The 24,145-nt window shown below is 50.6% G+C and overlaps 1 protein-coding gene across 11 annotated transcripts in view; it reads right to left on the bottom strand.

The window, feature by feature from the left end:
• The window catches only part of LOC135913367 (uncharacterized), a 258,595-nt gene that overhangs the window by 82,201 nt on the left and 152,249 nt on the right, over positions 1-24,145 (bottom strand). For 6 of the 11 annotated variants that reach the window (XM_070538527.1, XM_070538506.1, XM_070538528.1 and 3 more), the window contains one exon: positions 19,542-19,598. The exons of the other annotated variants lie outside the window; for them this stretch is intronic. In XM_070538527.1, coding sequence (XP_070394628.1) covers positions 19,542-19,598 — 57 coding nt within the window. The remainder of the gene's footprint in view (positions 1-19,541; positions 19,599-24,145) is intronic. 11 annotated transcript variants of the gene reach the window in all.

The raw sequence follows: 24,145 nt of genomic DNA, 5'->3' as shown, positions 1-24,145 counted from the left end.
GACATACGTGAGAAGGACTGGCGTTCCCATGCGCGGGCCGGATGTTTGTAAGCATTGAACGTAACCGAATTTGAAATAGCTGAGGGCGGGAACTTACTCAACAAGTGACAGGTAAACTTCAGTACCGTGCGCTTAAGGACTGACTGCGAGGGACTTCGACGCATATTCAATTCCTTCGCTCAGGTTATGTTCGCCTAAGAGCAGAAACATCTAAACTTACTGGAACAGCGCTGTCGGAGAGCATTTGGTTGGCGTTAGTGAAGTCTATAATTCGAAGATGGTAGGGTGGTCGGGATGTTTGACAAATGGTGATTTAAAAATTTAGATATTGACTCTGTAGGCATGTCGTTTTTAGACACTATAAGCCTGCCTGGAATTTCTGCTGTGAACATTTCTTTTACGGGATTAGCATTTTGAGATATCGTTCCAGCACTCAATTGAACATGGACGAGATGAGAAAGACAACACGAACGCCGGGCACGGCATGTGCTCACTGCTAAAAGGTTGACAAGGGTAGAGGAAGGGTTTGCACACAAAAGAGGAGGGGAGAAAGGGCCCAATGTACTACAACGCATATCTCTCAGTCTGGACAGCTGGGCTAGGCGGTTGCTATTAGCATTATGAAGCATCATTCCAGCACACAATTGAACACGGACGAGAAGAGACGGCGTTCCTGTTGTCTTTCTCTTCTCGTCCGTGTTCAATTGTGCGCTGGAACGATGCTTCATAATGCTAATCGCAACCATCTAGCCCAGCTGTCCATACTTAGCTTCTACGGGAACCTTATGTATTTTAGGAAGACGGGAAAGAAGCCCGCTTCTTTGTTATCGGGTATCATGAAGCGAGATTCAGTCTGTGTAACGAGTTACTCGAGCACGAGCTCCATTATCGCTCTCTGCAGAAGGTTGCTTTATTCCAAAGTTGGGTCAGAGTCAAGTTTTCTTCGAAGGTGTGGTTGCTCACTTATTTGAAAACCTAATTCCAGAGTTTTTCGATAGGCCAGAATACGATACTGCCACCTTTGTTTGCTGGTTTTACCAGAATATTCTTTCTCCCCGCTAAATCTTTAAGGATTTGGTGCTGAGCGAGGGACAAAGTTTCGCGCTTGCGGCAATGCAGCGTTGACTCTAGCATTTCCTCTTTATGCAACAATGAAATTGATTTCACACTTTCTGCCGATTCCAGCATAGTGCTGCACGATCTAGAAGTGTTGGGTAGGGTGAAGTGCAGTGATCAAAGGTTGGTGGGGTCCAGGATTCACCTCAATTTGAAGAGAAAAAGAGCAAAATTCGTAAAGAAACAGGACAACCTGGATGCAGTAAGGGTAATGCTTAAAGTTTAGGCTGGTACTTGCAAATAAATGTGCAGCCTTAGAACAGAGATATGCAAATGTCCTAGATCTAATGAATAAAACCGTAGCTAGGCTAGCTTCAGAAGCAGCAATTGAAGTGGGAGGTGAGGCTTAAAGGCAGCCATTAGGTAAGCTCTCCCAAGTAACAAAATGCCTACTAAAGAAACGAAAAAAAAAACATTGAAAGTGTCCAACTGTCAAACTGATCAAGAAGGAGAAAATACGGGATATTCGAAATTGTAACGTCAGAAAGACTGAGACAGCAGTAAAAAAGGAATCCAGCATGAAATCAGAGAGAGAGAGAGAGTGAACTTTAATAACCACCAGCAGTTTTGTCGGCTGGGCCTAGGCCTCCCCCGATGGGACGTCGAGGTCTTGCCTCTTCGCCGCTTCGTAGGCCTGCTGGGTCGCCCAGAGTTGGTCGTCGAGGTGGGAGCTGCGCAGGGCGGCGTGCCATCTCGACGAGAGGGTCACGGGATTAAGGTCTTGGTATTGGTGTTTGCACTTCCATAGCATGTGGGGGAGTGTTGCCGATTCAGTTTTACAGACCTTGCACGTCTGGCTCGGGTAGATGTCGGGGTATATAGTGTGATAGCGTGTGAGGGAGGGGTACGTATTCGTCTGTAACAGGCGAAGGGTGGTTGCCTGTGCCCTGTTTAACTTGCAGTGAGGGGTGGGAAAGGTTCTTCTTGCGAGGTAAAATGACTTTACAAGGTCGTTGTATCTTGTAAGGCGGTCGCGTCCTGCGGGTGCACCTGCACCGTCTCCGGCATGGTTGACTAGTCCTCGTGCTACGGAGTGTGTAACCTCGTTGAGGTTGGTGAGGTGCGGGTGCACAACGCCGGCGTGTGCTGGGATCCAGACGAGGGTGATCTGATTTTCAGACGAATGCGGTGCTTGTCGTAAGATGCGGAGTGATTGATGAGAAATGCGACGTTTGATGTAGTTGTTGACTGCTGCGCGAGAATCGCTGACTATGGTGTGACAGGCTGGGTCAAGAGTGGCCAGGGCGATGGCCACTTCCTCGGCCGTCTCGGCATTTTTGGTAATGATGCTGGCAGCATGTCGGAGCAAGCCGCCTGCTGTGGTAACCACCGCAAAGCGCCGTCCATCTTGGTACTCAGCTGCGTCGACGAAGGTGACGCCCGCGGTGTTGGCGTAAGCTTTGATGAGGGAAGTAGCTCGTGCCTTCCTGCGTTCTTTGTTGTAGTCTGGGTGCATGTTTCTTGGAATAGGGTCGGCGTGTATCCATTGCTGAATGTCGCGTGGTATTGGGTGTTTATCTCCATGTTGACGGTGGTAGGTGATATTAAGCTTGTTTAGAATGCTGCGGCCCGTTTCCGTGAGAGTAAGCCTCTCTAGTTGATATTGACGTTGGGCCTCGATTAACTCGTCTAGCGTGATGTGGATACCTAATTGTAGTATAAGTTCCGTGCTGGTGTGGTTGGGTAGTCCTAAGGCCTGATTATAGGCTCCTCTAATGATGATGTCCAGTTTAGTCTTCTCAGCTTTGTACCAGTTGAGAAAGGGCGCAACATAAGTAATCTGACAGACGATAAAAGATTGGACAAGGCGGATGAGGCTGTCTTCCTTCATACGCCCTCGCCGGTTGGTCACTCGTTTCAGCAGTCAGGATGTATTGGCGGTCTGTCGAAGGATCTTTGAGATAGCCGTAGAGTCAGCTCCGTTGGCTTCTATGGTCATACCAAGAACGCGGATGCAAGGGACCACGGGTATAGGTCTGCCATCTCTCAGGTTGAGCTCTATTTCCTCGTATTGGCGTTTAGTTGTGGAGCCCCGCGGGGGGCGTCCACGGAGTGTGGGGCGGTATAGGAGAAGCTTCGACTTTTCAGGGGAACAGCGGAGTCCCGTGTGTTGTGTCGGCAGCGGCAGGCAAGCGGGGGGCCCCGACCAGCGAACGCCCGGCTACGCCGGCGCAGTAAAGGAGACGCGGAGCGAACTGCTCCCGTTGAAAACCGGAACGAAGACTCCGCCGACCGGCGGCTGTTTATTGCTTATAAAGGGTTCACACGCCAGATGACACCTCCCGATTGGTCCAATGCTCGTCTCATGACAGAAGGGGGGTGCGCCATCTAGCTAACCAACTACAAAACATACACGTGCGATGACACATAGATCTGACAGGGGGCGACACTATACTACATCATCCCCCCCTGGAAACAAAGTAAACATACAGTGAAACGCACACTTAAGTCCAAAGGCGATTTCAGTTCATTCCCCCAACGTGCACACACGCGCACCAGTTGCACACAAAGCACGCACTTAAGTCCACAACAAATTCAATTCGTCCCCGCCCAAGTTCACATGCACGCGCACCACTCTTGGGCACCAAAACACAGGCAGTCACTCAAACAAAGTCGGACAAGGAACACGGCACAAAACTCACTGCACCGCAACAAGGAACACTTTATACCTGTGTTAATGAAACATGTGGACTGTCCTGTCACAGCGAGGCCCCTAGCCGTGGCATTTCAAAGACGGCAATGTGCTCTACACTACATAAACAAAATCATCGAGCCACGGAGGCCGTTTTCTGTCACGATGAGGACGCGTGCGTACCTCAGAAGAACTTTGGGGGTTGCGACGCGTATCGGTCGACTTTAAAGACCCAGTCGTCCCACTATTTCCCTCCCCCTGGTTGGAAAACTGAATGTGGTTGTCACTCAAAGCTGGAGAGGGTTGCCCGGGAAGCTCCTCTCGACGTCCCAACAAGTCCTGGGAGGCTACCGATTCCCCCACGGAATCAGAGACGACTGCTGACTGCGTAGACTCGGAAGCGATACAGTCAGACAAGCTACTTAACTGATGCTTATGAGAAGACGATGTCGCTACAGACGAGTCATCGGAATGACTATGCAAGTTTGAGTATGAGTACAAAAAATCTCTATCACTTGTACACAATGTACTAGCTCCTGAATCCTTTATCACTAGGGTTAACTTAGACACATGCCACGTTTTCCCATCACTGAGTAGAAAAGTAGATGGTCCTATCTGGGCCTTGACCTTACGAGGTTTACTGTACTTAAATCCTTTCTTCTTAAATCTAATTCTGACGGTGTCTCCCACCTTGACACGAGTTGCCTGAGCACCTCTACGTTTGTCTACGTACTGCTTAGTTTGCCACTGTTTCTGCCAGACCCTTTCTTTAACGTGAGACATGAGACTGTCCTGTTCCCGTGAATCTACACAGAGCCGCATGGTTCCATCCTTCTTGTGCACCACGACGAGTGGAGACACCCACTCAGAAGCGTCGACGCGCTCGATGCCGTCGCAGTCCTCGAGACGTCGCAATTCATTTGTGACCTGGTCACGGAGAGCCAGGGGTAGTCGGCGCAACTTTGAAGATACTGGTTTCGCATCTTGCTGCCGATGAATTCTGTGCACAAAGTTGTTGACGAGACCCAACTCGTCACTGGAAAGGTGATCAAAACCCGGAGGCACACCTGTGGGGCTCTGTACTGAAGGAAGCGATGGTAGACGACATGTCAGCGACGTACCGTCGATCTGTATGCCCAAGCGTTGGATGGCGTCTAAACCCAGCAGTGATGTTCCTGTAGTCGTTACGTGGAACGTGACGGAGCATGACCTTTGAAAAAACTGGACAGTGGCTTGAAACAGGCCTTGAATGTCGATGCGTTGTTTGGAAAAATTTTTCAAGTCCACTGTTGTTTGTGACAGTCTGGGCTGTCGACCAAAGTACTTTCCAAAATCTTCGGCCGTCATCAATGAGACAGACGCTCCCGTATCCACCGGCAGTCGCATGGAGACGCCGTTAACTACGACCGGAACTTCCAAATCTTTAGTTTCAAAAGCGCTTACCGTCAAGACAGACGCGGACGGCTGCCCTGCGGTAGTTGAAGACAGCGTCTCTGCGGAAGAGACGTGTTGAACAATACGGGTTTTTCGGCATACGGATGCAAAATGGCCCAACGTGTGGCAGGCGTTGCACCGCCGGTTCCTTGCGGGGCAATTCCTGTATGTGGCAATATGCTTCGTGCTGCCACACCGGTCGCATGTACTGCGGTCGAAATTAGGGTCCTTTGCATCCTGTGCTTCTTTGCGGGTCCCGGATGAGCCTCGCGGAAAATGTTGATAATCCGGGCGGCCTCTTGGAAGACGTCGGCCATCTTGGCGGCTCCTCGGAAAAAGTCGGCCATCTTCATGGCCTCCCGGACTGCGTCGGCCATCTTCATGGCCTCCCGGACTGCGTCGGCCATCTTGGCGGCTCCCCGGACTACGTCGGCCATCTTGGCTCGTCGACGGAGCGCCAAGTTGAGCTGCCTCGATTCTCTGTATTTTCTCCGAATCGAATGCGCGGTTCGCTCGATGTAGGGCTTCTAACGAGCGTCCGATCTCTTCTGCCTTGTCCAGGGACAAGGTTTCGCCATGGGCCAGCAACTTTTCGCGAACGCTGGCGTTCGCCACTCCATGTATGATTTGGTCTCGGACGCGCTCGTCATAGCTTGTGCCGAAGTTGCACTGTACCGCCTTCTCCTTCAATGCGGTCACGAATTCCAGGAAGCCTTCTCCCTCGAGCTGCTTTCGGCTGGTGAACTCGTGCCGTTCCGCCAGGACATTTGTTGACGCGGCGAAGAGCCGGTCAAGCCGCTGCAAGAGTCTCGGAAACTCTGACGCTGGCGGGACCGCATCACTTGTCGTTGACGCTGCGCCGGTCGACTGCCTTGCTGATTCGCAGGAAGCTGACGCTGCGCTGGTTAACTGCCTTGCTGCTTCCTGCTCCTCGGCTGCGAAATGCTTCCGTTGTCCCTCACGCCCGAGAGCGCTGACGAGCGCAGACGCTCGCCGTGCGTCCGTCCAGTCGCCACCGCCGGCCGCTTCGAGGTGGGCCTGAAAAATTTTCTTCCAGCGACACCAGGGAATTAACGGTGGGCCGGGCACTTCAATAAAAACGGGAAGGTTCGCCGTAAAAGCCATGTCGGGTATCGTGCAGGAGGCAGTGCAGGAGGCAAGCCGGAGCTCGCCGCAGGAATGGGGCACGGAACAACAAGGGGGTGAGTAGGCCTAGGCTCGGAAGCCTCGCGACGCCAAGTGCGTCGGCGGCGTTTGCCAGCAGTGCAGACACAGGAAGGGACGCTTCACTCACGAAGCTCGTTCGTTTCCCGGGGCTTCGGTCGGAACCGTTGCGGGAATCCCATCCTCGTCGCCAATGATGTTGTGTCGGCAGCGGCAGGCAAGCGGGGGGCCCCGACCAGCGAACGCCCGGCTACGCCGGCGCAGTAAAGGAGACGCGGAGCGAACTGCTCCCGTTGAAAACCGGAACGAAGACTCCGCCGACCGGCGGCTGTTTATTGCTTATAAAGGGTTCACACGCCAGATGACACCTCCCGATTGGTCCAATGCTCGTCTCATGACAGAAGGGGGGTGGAGCCCCGCGGGGGGCGTCCACGGAGTGTGGGGCGGTATAGGAGAAGCTTCGACTTTTCAGGGGAACAGCGGAGTCCCGTGCCTTCAAGAAAATTTTCTACGACGTCAATGGCGTCTTGTAGGGCAGTTTCGATTTGGTCGCCACTGCCCTTTGCAGCCCAGATTGTAATGTCATCGGCGTATATGGTGTGTTCAATGCCGTTGAGTTTTTGCAGTTCTTGTGGTAATCCAATCATAACCAGATTAAACAGTATTGGGGAAATGACAGAGCCTTGCGGTGTGCCCGTGCTGCCGAGGGAGAGTTCCTCCGATCGAATGTCTCCGACCGACAGGAAGGCCTTCCGATTGGATAGAAAGTCACTTACGTAGTTGTAAGTGCGTTCTCCAAGGTTGAGCAAGGAGATGCGCTGAAGGATGGTGGAGTGCCTTATATTATCGAAGGCGCGCTCGAGGTCGAGGCCCAAGATCGCCTTCGTGTGACTGGATTCGCCATCTAGGATTTGATGCTGAAGTTGGAGCATAGCGTCTTGGGTAGAAAGATGCTGTCTAAAGCCAATTATCGAGTGGGGATAAGCACATGTGTCTTCGAGGTGAATGTTTACACGGGTTAGGAGTGCGTGCTCCATGACCTTGAAATCAGTGAGAAGGAAATTTAAAATAGGACAAATATAGATGTATGCACTGAAGGACAAGCAGGGTAATATCATCAGGAATCTCGAAGGTATAGTAAAAGCACAAGGAGAATTTTCTACTGACCTGTACAGTACCCAGAGGAGCCACGCTACCTGCATTCGAGGCCGTAGTTCACAGGTTGCAGAGGCTCCTTCTATAATTAGCGATGTGGCTAGAAAGGCCTTGCTAGACATGAAACGGGGAAAAGTGGCAGGAGAAAATGGAATAACAGTCCATTTAATCCAACGTATAGGATGCATAATGCCTGAAAAACTAGTGGCTCTCTATACAAAGTGTGTATCGTCTTCTAGGGTACTAGAAAAGTGGAAGATGGCAAGCATTATACTAATCCACAAAAAGGGAGACATTACATAGGCGAAAAACCTTATCGACCCATTATCTTTCTCCCAGCATTATACAAAGTATCTATCAAGATAATTTCCAATAGAATAAGGGCAACACTGGGCTTTAGTCAACGAAGAGAACAGGCTGGCTTCAGGAAGGGATACTTTACAATGGATGTCATCTATGTTATGAACAGGCAATCGAGAAATCCGCAGAGTATAATCAGCCTCTCTATATGGCTTTCTTAGATTGTGAAAAGCATTTGTTTCAGAAGAGATACCAGCAGTCATAGAGGCATTACGTAATCAAAGAGTACAGGCCGCTTATTAAATATTGAAACGGGCAGAGATATGCGACCAGCATGGCCGAATGTTAGGTTAGCCCCACAACATTTTCACTTTCGTCTCGTTGGTGAGCGTTGTCTTTGTCCCTCCTGCGGCACCGTGACATAACCTCCGGAGGCGAAAGCGCCGGCCTGGCGCCTTCTAGATGGCGGCCGCATGATAGTGCTTGAGGTAACCCACGTGATCTATATAAGCTGACGTGGATGGCGGGGAAGCACCGACTGAAGCTGCTTCATAAGTCACACCACTCAGTTGTCGGACGATGCGGTAAGGGTGAGAGTTCAGTACCGGGAAAGCAGTTTTTCCCAGAGGCCCGCACGCCATGAAGGAGTCCAACGGAGGACAAGGGCGCCGGAAGAGAACTGGATATCCCGATGACGGTTGTCATGAAGAGACTTCTGTATTGCTTGCGACTCAGAAAGGCAACGGTGGGCAATCTGGCGTGGATGGGCGGCTGTAGCTATAGCGTCGCGGGCGTACTCAGGTGGGGACTCGACATGAGCGTGCAAGAGCGTGTCGAAAAGCAATATCTGGTCACAACCAAAAAGGAGATAGAAAGGTGAGTAGAGAGCGGTGTCGTAACGTGACGAGTTGTCCGTGAAGGTCACAAATGGAAGCGCAACGTCCCAGTCACGTAAATATGAGATATCGTGGGATTGTTGTGAACGCCTGAATTTCAGGTGTTCAGTGAGGCCGTTCATTTGAGGGAGGTATGCTGTCGTGAGCTTGTGTTTCGTGGCACAAGAGCGAAGTAGATCTTCAATAATCCGAGATAAAAAGCAGCGGCCCCTGTCTGTCAGAAGCTGGCGAAGATCTCCGTGGTGTGAGATTACACCTTGGAGCAGGAAGTCTGCGACGTCGGTAGCACAACTGGTCGGGATGGTTCCTGTGATGGCATAGCGGGTTGAATAATCCGTTGCAACGGCGATGTACTTATTGCTAGCTCTGGAGGTATACAAAGGACCCAACAGGTCGAAGCCAACACGATAAAACGGTTCCGTGGGTATATCAAATGGCTGGAGGGTTCCAATCGGAAGCAAAGCGGGCTTCTTACGACGTTTGCATGGTACGCAAGCAACGACATAGCGCCGCACGGTACGGGAGGCTACGGTAGAGTCCAGGCCAGAAAACTTTTTACGTGACACTGTCGTAGGTCCTGAAAACAACCAGCTGGCCAGCGGTGGGGACCCCATGGAGTTGCGCTAGTAGAGTTGCCCAGAGATGAGAAAGAACGAGTATGAGCAGTTCATGTCTTTCTGAGCGCATATTTCGGCGGTGTAAGATGCCGTTCAAAACTAGGAAGCTAAGCGAAGGGTCTGACGGGTCAGAACGGAGGCGGCTTATGAGGTCGCGCAAAGATGGATCACGGGCTTGCTCCTCGTCAATCTGGTGGAAGGCGGAGAGCGTGAATATTCCCGAAGTTGCATCACAGGAGTCAGGAGCGTCAACAGGGTGCGAGACAAATAATGGGCATCCTGGTATAGCCTACCAGACTTGTACACCACTCTGTGAGCGAATTCTTGAAGACTTAGTGTCCAGCGACCTAGACGACTCCTTGGATTTTTAAGTGTCAGGAGCCAATAGAGAGCGTGATGCTCCGTGGTAACAGTGAAAGATCGACCGTAAAGGTACTACCGTAATTCGCTCACTGGCTCGACGAGTGCGAGGCACTCGCGCTCTATAGTGGAGTAATTGCGTTCAGCGTGTGAAAGCAGGCGGCTTGCGTACGCAATAACTTTGTCACGCCCACGTTGGCACTGAGCTAAAATCGCGCCAATTCCATAGCCACTAGCATCTGTCTGGACCTCTGTTGGGACAGATAGGTCGAAGTGAGCAACAACTACTGGAGTAGTGAGCAGGATGATAAGGCGTTGGAAAACAGCAGCTTGGTCAGAAACCCATGAAAAGGGGGCGCCTTTCTTCGGACGTTAAGTCAGAGGCCGAGCAATGTATGCAAAATTTCTGACAAATTGACGGAAATGAGAGCCTAAGCCTACAAAGCTGCGGATGTTCTTGCACAGGTCGCTACAGGAAAATAGAGAACAGCACGAACTCTTGCGGGATCTGGGCGGACGCCAGATGAGTCCACGAGATGACCGAGGACAGTAATTTCACGGCTACCAAAGTGGCACTTCGAAAAATTTACTTGTAGCCTAGCAGCACGGAAGTCCGAAAGAATAGACGAAAGGCGTTCAAGGTGTGTCGCGAAGGTCGGCGAGAACGCGATGACGTCATCGAGGTAACAAAGTCATATATACGAGTTAAAGCTGCGCAAGAACTTGTCCATCATACGCTCGAAGGTAACGCATGACTCGAAAGTGATAAAGGCTATCTGTCGTAACAAGTGGGGTCTTCTCACAGTCCATGTCGTGGACAGCAATCTGCCAGCCTCCGGAGTGCAGGTCTATTGATGGAAAAATACGTTGCACCGTGTAGGCGATCCAATGCGTCGTCTATGCGTGGCAGTGGATAGACATCCTTTGTAATTTTGTTTAAATGGCTGTAATATATCCATAATCACGAGGTGCTGTACTTCTTTTTTAGCAAGACATCAGCTGAAGCCCACGGGCTGGCTGGTGGTTCAATACTGCCATTGGTAAGCATCTTATCAACCTCCCGCTGTATTACTCGGCGCTCGGCGTGTTACGCGCGATAGGGCCGTCTCTGAATAGACGGTGCATCGCCGGTACGTATGCGATGCTCAACTAGGGAAGTTTGTCCCAAAGGCCGACCGTGAAGGAAAAAAATGTCGGAATAAGATGTGAGCAGGTGACGTAGATTGTCGGTTCATGTAGGGGTAAGTTCCTGGGCTTTCATCATGATGATGTTGTCGTGCGTTGGAAGCGACGTGGCGGAATGAGAATTGCAGGTGGCGGAAGTGTTGGAGAAAGACGGAGGGGGTAGAGGGAAGAAAGGTCGTACTCGTGAGAAGGCGACGCTGGGGCGAGAGAGATCCCTTTGGGGAGTATCTGAGGGCAAAAGCCAAAATTTAGGATGACAAGGTAAGTTTTGTTAGCCGATGTGGTCACTACGGCGTGAAGAAACGATACGTCGCGCAAAAATAAGACACTGACACTGCAAGTGACGAGATAGTCACCCTCCGGTATACCGAAGTAGGCCGCATCTGTGACACAGGTCAGTGCCTGCGGAGATAGAAGAACAAAGTCGGCCCAACAGAGCTGGATCGGTACGGTGTCGGTAAAGTCGGTAACATCAGGGCAATCAAGTTTGACTACACCAGCCGAGCAGTCAATTATAGCTGACTGGGCCGATAAGAAATCAAGATCAAGGATCACATCATGAGGGCAATGGTCAAGTACATAGAACATTAAAGATGTGTGGTGACCGGCGACGCTGACACGAGCTGCACACATTCCCAGCACAGTGGGAGTTCCCCCATCGGCGACTCGTACGACGCGGAACTCGGCAGGAGTGAACACTTTCTTGAGCCGCTTCCGGAGACCAGCGCTCATGACCGAGATGTGTGCAACACTGTCGATAAGGGCAGTGACAGAAAGGGCATCTACTTCCACGGCGATTAGGTTCTGATCTGTCAGCAACTTAAGGAGAGGATTTGCAGGTCAAGGGTCCAATGCAGCCTCACTCCCGGAAACTGCACCCGTGAGTTTTCCGGGGATGAGCGTACAGAAGGGTAAGACGATGAAAAACGACGCGGCAGGGGCGACCGGGACCCATGATCGTGTGGCGATGGCGAACGGCTCGAGCGTCTGAGGGACGCAGAAGGGCCGCCGTCATGGTAGGTCGGTTCATTTGGAGCATGAAATGACTGGCGCTGGTTGTCATTGCGGCAGCAGGAGAACATGAAGCGTGAAAACGCGGCCTGACGATAACAGCAATAACGAGAAATGTGCCCCATACCGCTACAACTAGAGCATATGTGCTTGTCGTCTGGCGTTCGCCATTTTACTGGATCTCGATAGCGTCGAAACCTCGGTGGAGGTCGATGAAGAGGGCAGGGCTAACCGGACGGCCTGTTGTGGAGCACACTGGTCGAATTCCTGCGTGACCCAGTCCTTCGCGGATAACTGCGTGGATGAGAAAGATCGTGGCAGCCTCGATTTTGCGCAACACAATTCGGACAGCGCTATTTGTAATGGATGATCGAAGATCCCAATGAGCATCTTCGCACGACGACAGCGTGGCGGTGTTGGGAAGGCGCAACGACTGCCCGGTAATGCGAAGGCTCTTTGCGTCTTCGAAACGTCTACACTCGCACATAATTCTGTCTACCATCGAGCAGTCTTTAAAAACAAGCAAGTTAAACGCATCATCGGCGATGCATTTCAGAATGTGCCTCACTTTGTCAGCCTCGGGCAAACTGGCAGCGACGTGGCGGAAAAAAGCTAGGACATCAAGGATGCATGCAACGTACGACACGGCAGCTGTCTGAGCTCGACATGATAGGTCTTGCGCCGCGGCTCACTTGTAATCAGCCAGCTTGCCGAAGAGGTCGCGAAGTTTTTGCTTGCATACGTCCCAGCTTGTCAATACTTCTTCGTGTGTGTCATACTAGGTGGGTGCTAGTCCCTGGAGGTAGAAGGCAAGATTTGCGAGCATCATTGTCGGGTCCCATCGGTTGTGCGCAGCGACGCGTTCGTATATGCCAAGCCATTCTTCGAAGTCGACTTTGTAAGTGCCGTTATACCGGAGAAGGTGCCGGGGTCGCGCGGATGGGTCAAGTTGACTGGCAGTTGTGGTGTCGCGGATACTGACAGCCCGGGTGCGCCGGGTGCTGATGCCGTGTTTAACCCAGTGGCCTGGTCGTCTGTCAGCATGCGGGACTGCCGAGTACAAGCCCGCTGCGGAGTTCCGTCTTGTGCAGTACCCCACACTTCCACAGAAAATGAAACGGGAAGAGGTACAAGTTAAAATTGTTTACTCAGCAAAAGATGTTGCCGGTACAACCAGTATGGACGAACATTAGGTTAACCCCACTGCGTCTTCTATTGCGTCTTGTCCGTGATCGTCGTCTTTGTCCCTATCGAGGCACTGTAACACTACCATGGAAAATATCTACACAGATTCCACAGCTACCTTAATCCTACACAAGTAGGAGGATACTTATAAGGGGTCAGACAAGGAGACTCAATCTCTCCAATGCTATTCACTGCATGCTCGTAAGAAGTATTCAAGCTAATAAATTGGGAAGGCTTAAGAGTAAGGATGCAGCGATGAATTTCTCAGCAAGCTTCGGTTTGCTGATGATTTTGTCTGGTTTAGCAACAGTGGGGACGAGTTACAAGAAATAATTGAGGTCTTTACCAGAGAGAGTGCAAGAGTGGGGTTTAAGACTAATATGCAAAAGACAAAGATAATGATGAATAGCCAGGCAAAGGAACAAGAGTTCAGGATCGCCACTCAGCCTCTGTAGTCTGTGAAGGAGCACGCTTACCAAGGTCAATTACTCACAGGAAACCCTGACAACAAGAAGAAAATTCACAGAAGAATAAGAATGGGTTTGAGCACATACGGCTGACATTGCCAGCTCATAACTCGAAGCTTACCATTTTCATCGAAAAGAAAGTTGGACAATTAGTTTATTTTCCGGCGCTGACATATGGTGCAGAAACTTGGAGACTGACAAAGAAGCTTGACAACAAGTTAAGAACCACGCAACGAGCGATGGAACGAAGAATGCTGGGCATAACGCTAGTTGACAGAAAGAGAGGTTTGGATCAGAAAGCAAACGCATATAGCCGATATTCTAATTTACATTAAGAGGAAAACATCGAGCTTGGCAGGGCATGTAATGCGCAGGTTAGTTGACTGGTGTGCCATAGGGTTAGAGAATGGGTGCCACGAGAAGGGAAGCGCCGTGGAGGACGGCAGAAGACTAGGTGGGCCGACCAAATTAAAAAAAAATTTGCGGGCGTTCATTGGCGGTTGGGACAGGAATGAAGTAATTGGAGATGGCAGGGAGACGCCTTCGTGCTGCAGTGGGCATAAAGTAGGCTGATGATGATGGCGATGTTGATGATAAATCATGATCTGCGCACTCTTCGGCTTCAAGTGTCAACGTGCTACGTGATCTAACAGAGCCTCTATGCTGCTTTCCTACTCGTCGCCTATCGAAAAAGAATTCCTTGAGCCGCCTGCGTCCTGAAGAGTATTATATAGCTTTGTGGAGTTTGTACTCATTTACTGCGTCATTCGTGAAAGAATCGTTAGACCACGTTTGAAAAGATCAACTTCATGGGGCTCTAAATTCTGTCGTATGTCTAGTACGTTGCGTCAGTGCCCTGGAGGTTCCATCGTAGCACTATTGGTGAAGGTCTCTGTTGTAGGGATCACAGTAAATTGCTTGGGTGGATCTGCCGCTACAATACCATTGTGCGGATATTTATCTAGTAAGGTTTGCTACCTAGTTTAGATTAATTGTTTATATTCGCTTATTCCCAGTTCACATATATTTATGCGGTACAGGTGATTTGTAATAATTGTAAATTGCTCCGGCAGTGTTCTTCGAGAATAAAAATCAGAGAGAGCGATAAATTTTCTAGGACAGCATTGCGCTTTAAGCTAACCCGGAAGGGTAAAGAGCTAAGGGCCGTCTAACCTTGATTCTAAGGCCCTTAGGAATTTTTTGGCGTTTATTGCAGCTAGTTTAAGTTTGTAGGTGAAATATGTGGTTTTTTTTTTGGCGGCAAGTTTGCCGGATTGGGGAAGAAGACGAGGCTTGTTGGATGTGCTACCCGCAATGCTTGATAGTCATTTCTGTTTGTTTCAAACAGTCCTCCTGGCGAAACATTTTAGGTGGTCTCCTTATTGGTCTTTTTGGACCGGCACTGATGTCTGTGTATCTGTATTTATTTATTTAAGGGCACATCACAGGTTCCGGTCAGAGCATTCAGTGATGGGGCATTATACAAAAAAATACGTGATGAGCATGAACAAGAACAAAGAATAGTAACAGTAAGCAGAACAAAAAATGCATCATTATAAAGTCTTAATTTGTAAAATGAGTATATAAGCGCTGAGGAAATGTTCACGGTCAGTGATTGAAACAATGGCATCTGGAAGATCGTTCCAAAGTGCGATGGCTTGTGGCAAAGTCGAGGAATTGAAACCTTTACTGCTACCAAATATGCGTTTGATGCTGAGGTGATTATGAAGGCGCATGGATGTACGTAATGGTTTTTCAAGTGTCAGTGGGGATGGCGTTACGCTGTGAATATATTTCTGTATTAAGCATAAAAGAGCAACAGAACGACGAATACCTAATGTCTGGAGTGAAATGCCTAGCTTGATTTTTGTTATACTATAATGGCGGTCATAGTTTCATGGAATGAATTTAGTGTGTGTAGGTGATTGCGTGAATGCTTCGCGGGTGGTTCTGGGCTTCCGTATGGGCGGGTGCTCTTCAGGTGGTGTTGCTTCCGTGTCCATCATCGGTGTAGATGCTTCTTGGGTTCTAGCTTCGGCGGAACTGGTGTGCGAACTGGTGTTAACAATTTGAGTTGCTTCAAATGAGTTTATGAACCTGCACTTGATGTTGTCAGCAGTTACCCCGATGCCATAAGATTAGGGTGTAGTCTGTCCCGGGCGAGCAGAATGTATGGGACCTGGAGTATTTCAGCGTGGTGGATGACATCTACGGATTTTATGTTGGTGTCCAATGTCGAGAAGAAAATCCTTGAGCTTACATGTCTCTAGTGCGTTAGCTAGGTGTGTCCCTGATTGTTCAATAAGTGGCCTGTTTTCGCTTGCGATCCTGGGAAGTACTGTAGTCGTGGTGATTTTCGCATTTGGTGTGTTGGTCTGCAATTCGCTTACGAGCGTTTTCCTGACCTCAATAGTGTTGTATACGGTGTCGTGGCTGAGGTCTTTAGTCCCACAGTGAAAGATGAAATATGCGATGTGCGGTGGTGCTGCCGCAATGAAGACTCAGATGGTGTACAGCGTGGCGCCGCTCTTGAAACTAGCGTGTGGAGAATTTGACGTGCCCATGCGTAACTCTGAAACCGCATTGCGCGTTTTTCGCGAGCGAAAAACGCGACGGGCGGCAAACGCCCGCGTGGCCGCCGACGCGCGAGCACCCGTACGAAAAAAAGGAGCGGCACTATTGCGCCGCGTTTTTCGGGATGCCAGACAACATAACTCTCAACGATATGTATTATCTCTGTTACCGCATATATCATATGCCCTTAATCTTACAGAACACCACAATAAAAATAATCTGAGTGTAATTAGACAGCGACATTTCTTTCCGAAGTGTACTTATCAAGCTTAATTTCAAGCAGCAATATTGTGTGCGAAACTGCGACTGTGTACCTTCCGCATGCTGAGGAGCCGCTGCTTGTTTACAACTTCACATATACAAAGGAGGGTCGGCTGCTCACTACCAAGCAGAAGAGGCGATTGCTACTATTAAGGGGGATGCTGATACTGAAGCAAGAAAAAATGCGGGTCGGGAGGTACATGTGGGTGCCGCCTGCGCGGTTGAGAAGAGAGTGAGCACCATACACTGGTAATATTATAAGCAAATTGTCTTGCCAGTATTAGCGATGACACGCGACGTTTCTCTGCTTTAGTTATTAGGGCCTCGTTGAAGGTTTGTTTGTTCATTTTAGGTGAACACGATGCGCGAACCAACACGATGCGCGAGCGAAATCACGGCAGCACATGTTTTCCTTGACGCGCGCGCCAGTTCTGCCGAGAAAAAAAAAAAATTCCGCCAAGGAGGTTCCGTCAAGATGCGCAGAGAGCAGGGCCATCTGGTGGCAAGAAAAAAAAAACCAGAATGTCACGTGACCAAATGCCACATGACTTACCTGAACTCTGATTGGTGGATGCGCCGCGCGAGGCGTTTTTTTCAACTCCGAGCAGCAGCACGCGGTGGCGCGATTTCGTGACGGATCATGCTGGGCACGCGTCAAAATGACCCGCGCGTTCCACCATCCGTGCGTCAATCGCGCCTGAAATCGGGCCATGTGGTTCCGCCTTAACACGCGCGCTGCCTCCCGCGTACTCCCAATCAGAGAGGCAGTCGTGCGACACTGCGCTATGTCTGCAACGTGCCGCATGAGGCAGGTTGTCCGCGCCAGCCAAAATATCGCGAAATGAAAACACGTATAGGGCTGCGCTCGCATTTCGCATTAGGAAGTATTGTAATCGTCGGTGATTTTTTTTTTGGCTCAGAAATCCGCCTCTTTCATTTCTCTGTGCTGTCCTCTGCCGCACGCCGCTGAAAACGTTTTGGAAGGGTCCCGGTACTGCTTTCGCCGTTTGATTTGTGTGCCTGCGCCCACGTTGAGTGCGCGTCGGTTGTGCGTTTCGTGGATCGCGAATCAGTATTATTGGCTTCTTCGGGACAGCATGTCGTTCTTTGGCCATGTAGCACTCAATGACTACTGGGTGAGGAGACTTGAGTGCGCTATTCTGCAAACAGTGCGGCCGATAAAGGCAGGCTGAGTTCCGTTTGGCGGCACGGCTGCCGTGGAATTTGTCACTGATTTCTGCACTTGGACATCGCTTTTTGTATTCTTTTTACACATTATTTAGACGTTTCACATATTCAAGAAGTGTTCGAGCGCAGCCTTCTGCGTCGGAATATATCGACATCTACAGCCACAGGTCGTTGTTATAGTGAAATATTGTTTAAAAGGTCCATCGCCTATATGAAAAAGTGCCAAAATGAAGCAAAATATGCATATCTGCGCATATGTGCTATGTTGTTACACCCTGAGACGAGTCAATATGAGCGACCGCACCACTTAAACAACGGCAACTGTGATCCATATACATATATTACGGGCTGTTAACTCATTCTGGCTTTTCTTTAACTCCATCATACTTACAGTTTTAGCGTGACATAGAACATTATTACAGAAAATTGTTCTCGCATAAGTGCTCATTTGTAGGCCATGTTCTCTCACGAAAACGCGCGGATGCCATTGCTGACACGGCATTGGTGTAAATGAGCGAGGTGGTTGTTGATGCTGCTGTATACCGAATACACCGTCTCTTGTTTGCCGCTTGACGCAGAAGCAAACAGTGCATCTCTGAAATTGAGAAATGTGTCGGCAAAGCAACACGTACAGGCCCACCCATATACGTAGCGAATGCGGCCGACAGCCTACAGGTACGGTGACGTAGAGACGTTGGCACAGCGCTGTGCCGCCGCTTATCGCTTATTGTGTACGCGCCGTTCGAAGTGAAGTGTAGCCGATTTCAAATCGCTAACGCCAGAATTGAACTATAAAAGCGATTTCGTTCGACCTAACTGCTTACATTTCAGTTCAGGTCCGCCGGTAGCGAGTGCACGAACTCGACAGCGCCAGGTTAACCTTCGCTGAACAAGATCGACATTGGCTGAAACTTCGTGGGCACGGCTTGAGAGGGTTAAAGCTCGTGCATTTCAACTTGGTAGGCGTGTGTGACTCATCGTGAGCACGACTAATTATATATACAAGCGAAGACGCTGTCGCTATTGTGTTGTCGGTTCGACAGCCGTTCGCACAGGGTTCGGTGGAACGATGGTCGGCACGCTGATTTTGCCAGTGCCTTCAACATAAGAGCCTGCCGCAGTACAACTTGCACTCGTCGGTTGCGTCGTTTTCGACCTGGTATGATAAACAGATTTCAGTGACGCACAATAGACGGTCAATCATTGGAGTGAGCGTCTTGTCAGTCTCGTATCGACCCAGTGTTGCCGCGCCCTATGAGTACGTGCAGTCAGGAACGCGCTGCCACCACCAGCAAGTGAGGACCGACGCTGCAAAAAGACGTCAGCAACGTGATGTTGATGTACTTAGGTGTCGCCCAAGTGTAACGCACGGTTTTTCGTTATATTAGCGAGCCATTCACGAAAGGCGGCAACTACCAGGCTCACGGTGCAGTCCGGACAATTCGGACGATGCCCTGGCCGCTTTCTCTTATAAAGTGGAGTTGCAGTCTTACGCTACGCACGTTTTCGGCACCGCACCGACGTCGATTTACTAGTAGAGTTTCAATGCGGTACACGGCACGAGTGCTTGCAGCAGCGTGCGTCCGAGCGCTTTCTTTTTTTCGGGGGACTTCCCGGCACGCGGCCACGTGCGCGACCCTTCCAAAATGTTTCGCGACGAATCCGCTAGGGCAGGGCGCATGCGCCGTCGCGCCATGAAAGAGGCGGATTGTGTAGGGACGGCGCTTCTTACTGAATTACGCCCCATATTTTCCGAGATCTACGAGTGTGGTCGCTGGTGTCATTAAGTGAAGTGCTACTTGTTTTTCTGAGGACAGGTTCAGCCAATAAACAGCTCGTTTCATGATTTGCACTGTGTCACTATGGTTCTTCATGGTCACGACAACGTGACAATATTCTAAGAAATTGAATGGGTGATATAGATTATGCTAGTTCTGTTCACTGTTCACTGCAAAGCGGAAGAAAGCGAACTCTCGCATCCACTTTCGCAGCTTACCATCGTCATCAAACCCGTCGTTGTCTTCTTCACTTCCGGTTGCAGTGTGGCCGCCTTCTGCGAAAGTGGAAACGAAGTCTTCGTATGATTTCCGGCAACTTTTTTTTGAAAAATATTGTTACAAGCACGGGGAAAAGGGGTTTATTGAGGCGTGCGAGAGCAGGAACGGCAGGCTACGAACAACAGGAATGGCCGCTGCACAGTCTTCGTTCTCCTCTTCCCCTCTCTTCTTGATCCCCGCGTCCCTTTGACGCGCTTGGACGTAACATGCCTCCCCTCACAGACAAAGCCCCCTGGGCGAGTCAACTAGCTTGTCGTGGCGTGCATGATTTCAACCGTGCGACATGTGCGACTTGTGTCCTAGCAGAACGTCTACCAGTGTTCGTGAGGCGCGCGAGAGTATAGTTAACTTCGCTGACTTTGTCGATGACAACATACGGTCCATCGTAGTTTGCCAGCAGCTTTTGACACAAACCGCGCTTCCTTGTGGGAGTCCAAAGCCAAACGAGATCACCAGGGTGATATGTAACAGGCCGATGTCGTGCGTCGTAGCGGGCTTTGGAGTTTTCTTGTGATGCCAAAGTCCGAAGACGCGCAAGTCGCCGAGCCTCTTCAGCGAGGCATAGCGCATCGGCGACCGTAGGATTGTCGTGGTCGTAAAAAGGGAGGACAGTGTCGAGCGTATACCGGGGCGGCCGAGCATATAGAAGGAAGAAGGGGCTGTAGCCGGTTGTCTCGTGCTTGGCGGTGTTGTAGGCGTAAGTAATAAACGGTAGAACTTCATCCCAATTCTTGTGATCGGACGCAACATACATGGAAAGCATGTTGGTGATTGTTCGATTAGTGCGCTCAGTGAGGCCGTTCGTTTGGGGATGATACGGCGTCGAGTGCCGGAGGTGCGAGTTACATAAACGCACAAGTTCTTCCACGATATCCGCCGTGAATTGACGTCCCCGGTCACTTATGATAACACCAGGCGGTCCGTGCCGTAGAACAATAGCGTAAAGTAAGAAAAGCGACACTTCGGTGGCAGTTGCTGATGGTATAGCCGCCGTCTCGCAATAGCGTGTGAAATAGTCGGCGCAGACAATTATCCAGCGGTTCCCCTTAGATGACTTTGGAAAAGGGCCCAACAGATCAATTCCAACTTGCCGAAAGGGTGAGCTGGAAGGCGGCACAGGTTGAAGGAGACCAGATGGGGCAGTGGTTGGGCGTTTCCGACGTTGGCACTGTATGCAGCTGGCGACATAAAACTCAACCGAATGTCGCATCCGGGGCCAGTAAAAGCGTTCTTGAATGCGATAAAGTGTGCGCACAGTGCCTAAGTGACCGGAGGTAGGGTCATCGTGCATAGCCTGAAGGATTGCTGGCCGGAGACGCTCCGGCACCACTAGAAGGAAGCGTGCACCCGTGCTTGAGTAGTTCCTTTTGTACAGGAGCCCGTCACGTACACAGTAGCTGCTTGTTGCACTTGAATGGGCAGAAGTAAAGAGTGGCTCCAATTTAGTGTCTGTCCGTTGTTCTGCTTTGAACGCATCGATATCCGGAAAAGCGGGTGTCACGGAAGCGACGAGATGATCAAAATCGTCTGCGTCGCAGTCCGTCGTGGCAAGCGGCATACGGGAAAGGCAGTCTGCGTCAGCGTGTTTTCGGCCACTCTTGTAGGAAACAGTGAAGTTATATTCCTGCAACCTCAAAGCCCAGCGCGCAAGGCGACCACAAGGGTCGCGAAGGTTCACGAGCCAGCACAGGGAATGGTGGTCTGTGACGACTTGGAATGGGCGTCCGTACAAGTACGAGCGAAATCGCTGAACCGCAAAGATTACAGCGAGGCATTCTTGCTCTGTCACCGTGTAATTCCGTTCAGGTTTGCTTAATGAGCGGCTTGCGTAAGCAATCACGTGCTGACGGTCGTCATAGCGTTGGACCAATACGGCACCCAGACCAACGCCACTAGCATCTGTGTGGATTTCTGTCGGCGCAGTAGGATTGAAGTGGCGAAGGATAGGTCGGGAGGTTAACAGGAACTTCAGCTGACGAAATGCAGAATCGCACTCGGGTGTCCAGTCAAACCATGCGTCTTTATGTAGCAGATTTGTCAGAGGATAAGCGACGTCAGCAAAACCAGGAATAAATCGGCGAAAGTAAGAGCAAAGGCCCAGAAAACTGCGAAGTTGCTTCACTGACTGCGGTGCACTGAATGCCTCGACAGCTGCCGTCTTGAGGGGATCAGGCCGGATACCGTCTTTGTCAACAAGGTGACCCAGCACAAGGGTTTGACGGTCACCAAAGTGACATTTCTTGGAATTCAGAACCAGGCCAGCGTTTTTGATGCAGTCGAGGACAATATCCAGGCGCGTATTGTGCTCATTGAATGTGCGCCCAAATATAACAACATCGTCAAGATAGCACATACAGATGTTCCACTTTAACCCACGCAGAATGGTGTCCATGAACCTTTCAAAGGTTGCTGGAGCGTTGCACAACCCAAATGGCATCACATTGAATTCGAATAATCCATCCGGGGTTATGAAGGCTGTTTTCTCCTTGTCTGCCGGGTGTATCGGGATTTGCCAATATCCTGAGCGCAGGTCCACTGAAGAAAAATAAGAGGCCGAATGCAGGCAATCAATTGCATCATCAATCCGGGGCAGGGGGTAGACATCCTTCTTAGTCACGGCGTTTAATCTTCGATAATCTACGCAAAATCTCCAGTTACCGTCTTTCTTTCTGACAAGTATGACCGGAGCTGCCCAAGGACTCGAGGACTCTTGTATTATTCCATTTTTCATCATGTCACTCACTTGTTCCCCGATTATCTTCCGCTCGTTAGGCGACACGCGATAAGGCTTTTGCCTGATCGGGCGCGCAGATCCCGTATCTATAGTATGGCGTGTTCGTGACTCGGGAATCGAGAACGCTTTGTCCGGCTGCGCAAAGTCAAACACTGACAGATGCTTAGAAAGCGTATCCACCAAGGTATGGCGCTCCCTCGTGCTGAGTGACTTGTTTACCATAGACAGAAGCTTTTTGTCTGAGACGTGGCGAAAGTCAGCAGGTTCACACGGCGGATCTGTTAGTACGGCTACGGACGAGGACGAGTATTCTGTAAAGTAGGCGAGTTTCAGGCCGTCTGGAAGCAGGATGGGTTCTGCCGAGCAGTTGGCCGTCCACAAGCCAGCACGCCCCTTGTCGATGGATACCACACAATGAGGGACAAAAATGTTCTTCTTCATACAATTTAGATGCATTGGCTCTACGGAGGCATCGAAACTGTCTGGCACTTCACCGCGACACACAACCGGCACGCACACAGAGGTGGACGCAGGCACAACAGTATCTGCAGATACACAAAGTTCACCTTGACTGCAAGTCTCCTCTAAGAGCCCGGACGAAACATGGCCATCGACGCAAACTTCCCCCGTGCGACAGTCGACGGTCGCACCACACTGTCGCAAAAAGTCGATGCCCAAAATCACTTCGTGCGTCGATCGGGGAATAACTACAAATTCCGTCGCGAAAACTCCACCAGCCAAGGACACGTCAGCAGTGCACACACAAACAGGGCGCAACGACTCGCCGCTCACTCCACAAAACGTTGCAGCCTGGTCCCACCGAAATACAACTTTACGCCCCAACCGACCTTTAAAACCGAGACTCATTACGGATACAGTTGCTCCGGTATCCACTAAAGCCATTGTAGCAACACCATCAACAAGTACATGCACTTTGTTCTTAATCATAGCAACTGCAGGGGGCATTTCTGTCGATAGCACGTGTCGAGCGACCTCACCCCCATCGGCCGCGCTAGCTAGTTTTCCGGTTGTGAAGGCGAGGCTGAGCGGCGCACTGGCGATGGAGATTGACGTAAACGCGGTGCACGAGAAGTCGGCGGTGGCGTCAAACTCCTGTCAGATGCGGGCGAGCGGCTCCGGAAGCTTCTCTGCCAGTAATCGTTGCCAGAAGGGACGCCAGCTGACCAAGAGGCGGTGTACGGCTGTTGAGTTGTCCTCGTAGGAGGTGTGGGCCTTATTGAAGATCCGGATCGACCATTCCACGTCGTTGGGCGACGATTGCAGAACCTCGCTATGTGGCCCGCGACACCGCATTGGAAACATACCGGCAGATGCCTCAAATTGCGATCTTCTTCCATGTAGTCGCGCATGTTGCTGTCGACTGCATAGACAGTAGGTGGGTGACATTCATCATGGCTAGGCATCGGCCGTTGGGAGGCGTGTGTGCGGCGTGGGCGTTGGTCGTAGTCATGACCTTGATAGCTCATGGTCCCTCTCGTTTGTGGGGTAGACCTATACTCGATGGTCGCTGAGTTCACCGTGGGTTGCCATGTCGTCGAAACGGCCGTGTTTCTCATCTCGTGTGCTGAGTACGCGCCAGTGATGCCGGGTGTGCAACGGTACATCTCTTCCCGATGGAGCAACTCTTCGCGAACAATCTGCCGGATAGTGGATGGAAGGTCAACACACGAGCTTGGGTCTACACTCGCCACCGTCGTGACATTAGCCAGGCGACCAAACTTCGGTATTATCCGTCGCATCTTCAGCGTCTCAAAGGTTCGGCAGTGGCGAATGACGTCAGACACGGAA

Source organism: Dermacentor albipictus, chromosome 1 (assembly GCF_038994185.2).
Source record: "Dermacentor albipictus isolate Rhodes 1998 colony chromosome 1, USDA_Dalb.pri_finalv2, whole genome shotgun sequence".
NCBI lineage: Eukaryota > Metazoa > Arthropoda > Arachnida > Ixodida > Ixodidae > Dermacentor > Dermacentor albipictus.
The sequence above is the reverse complement of the archived record's forward strand: the minus strand, read 5'-3'. Positions and strand labels throughout refer to the sequence as shown.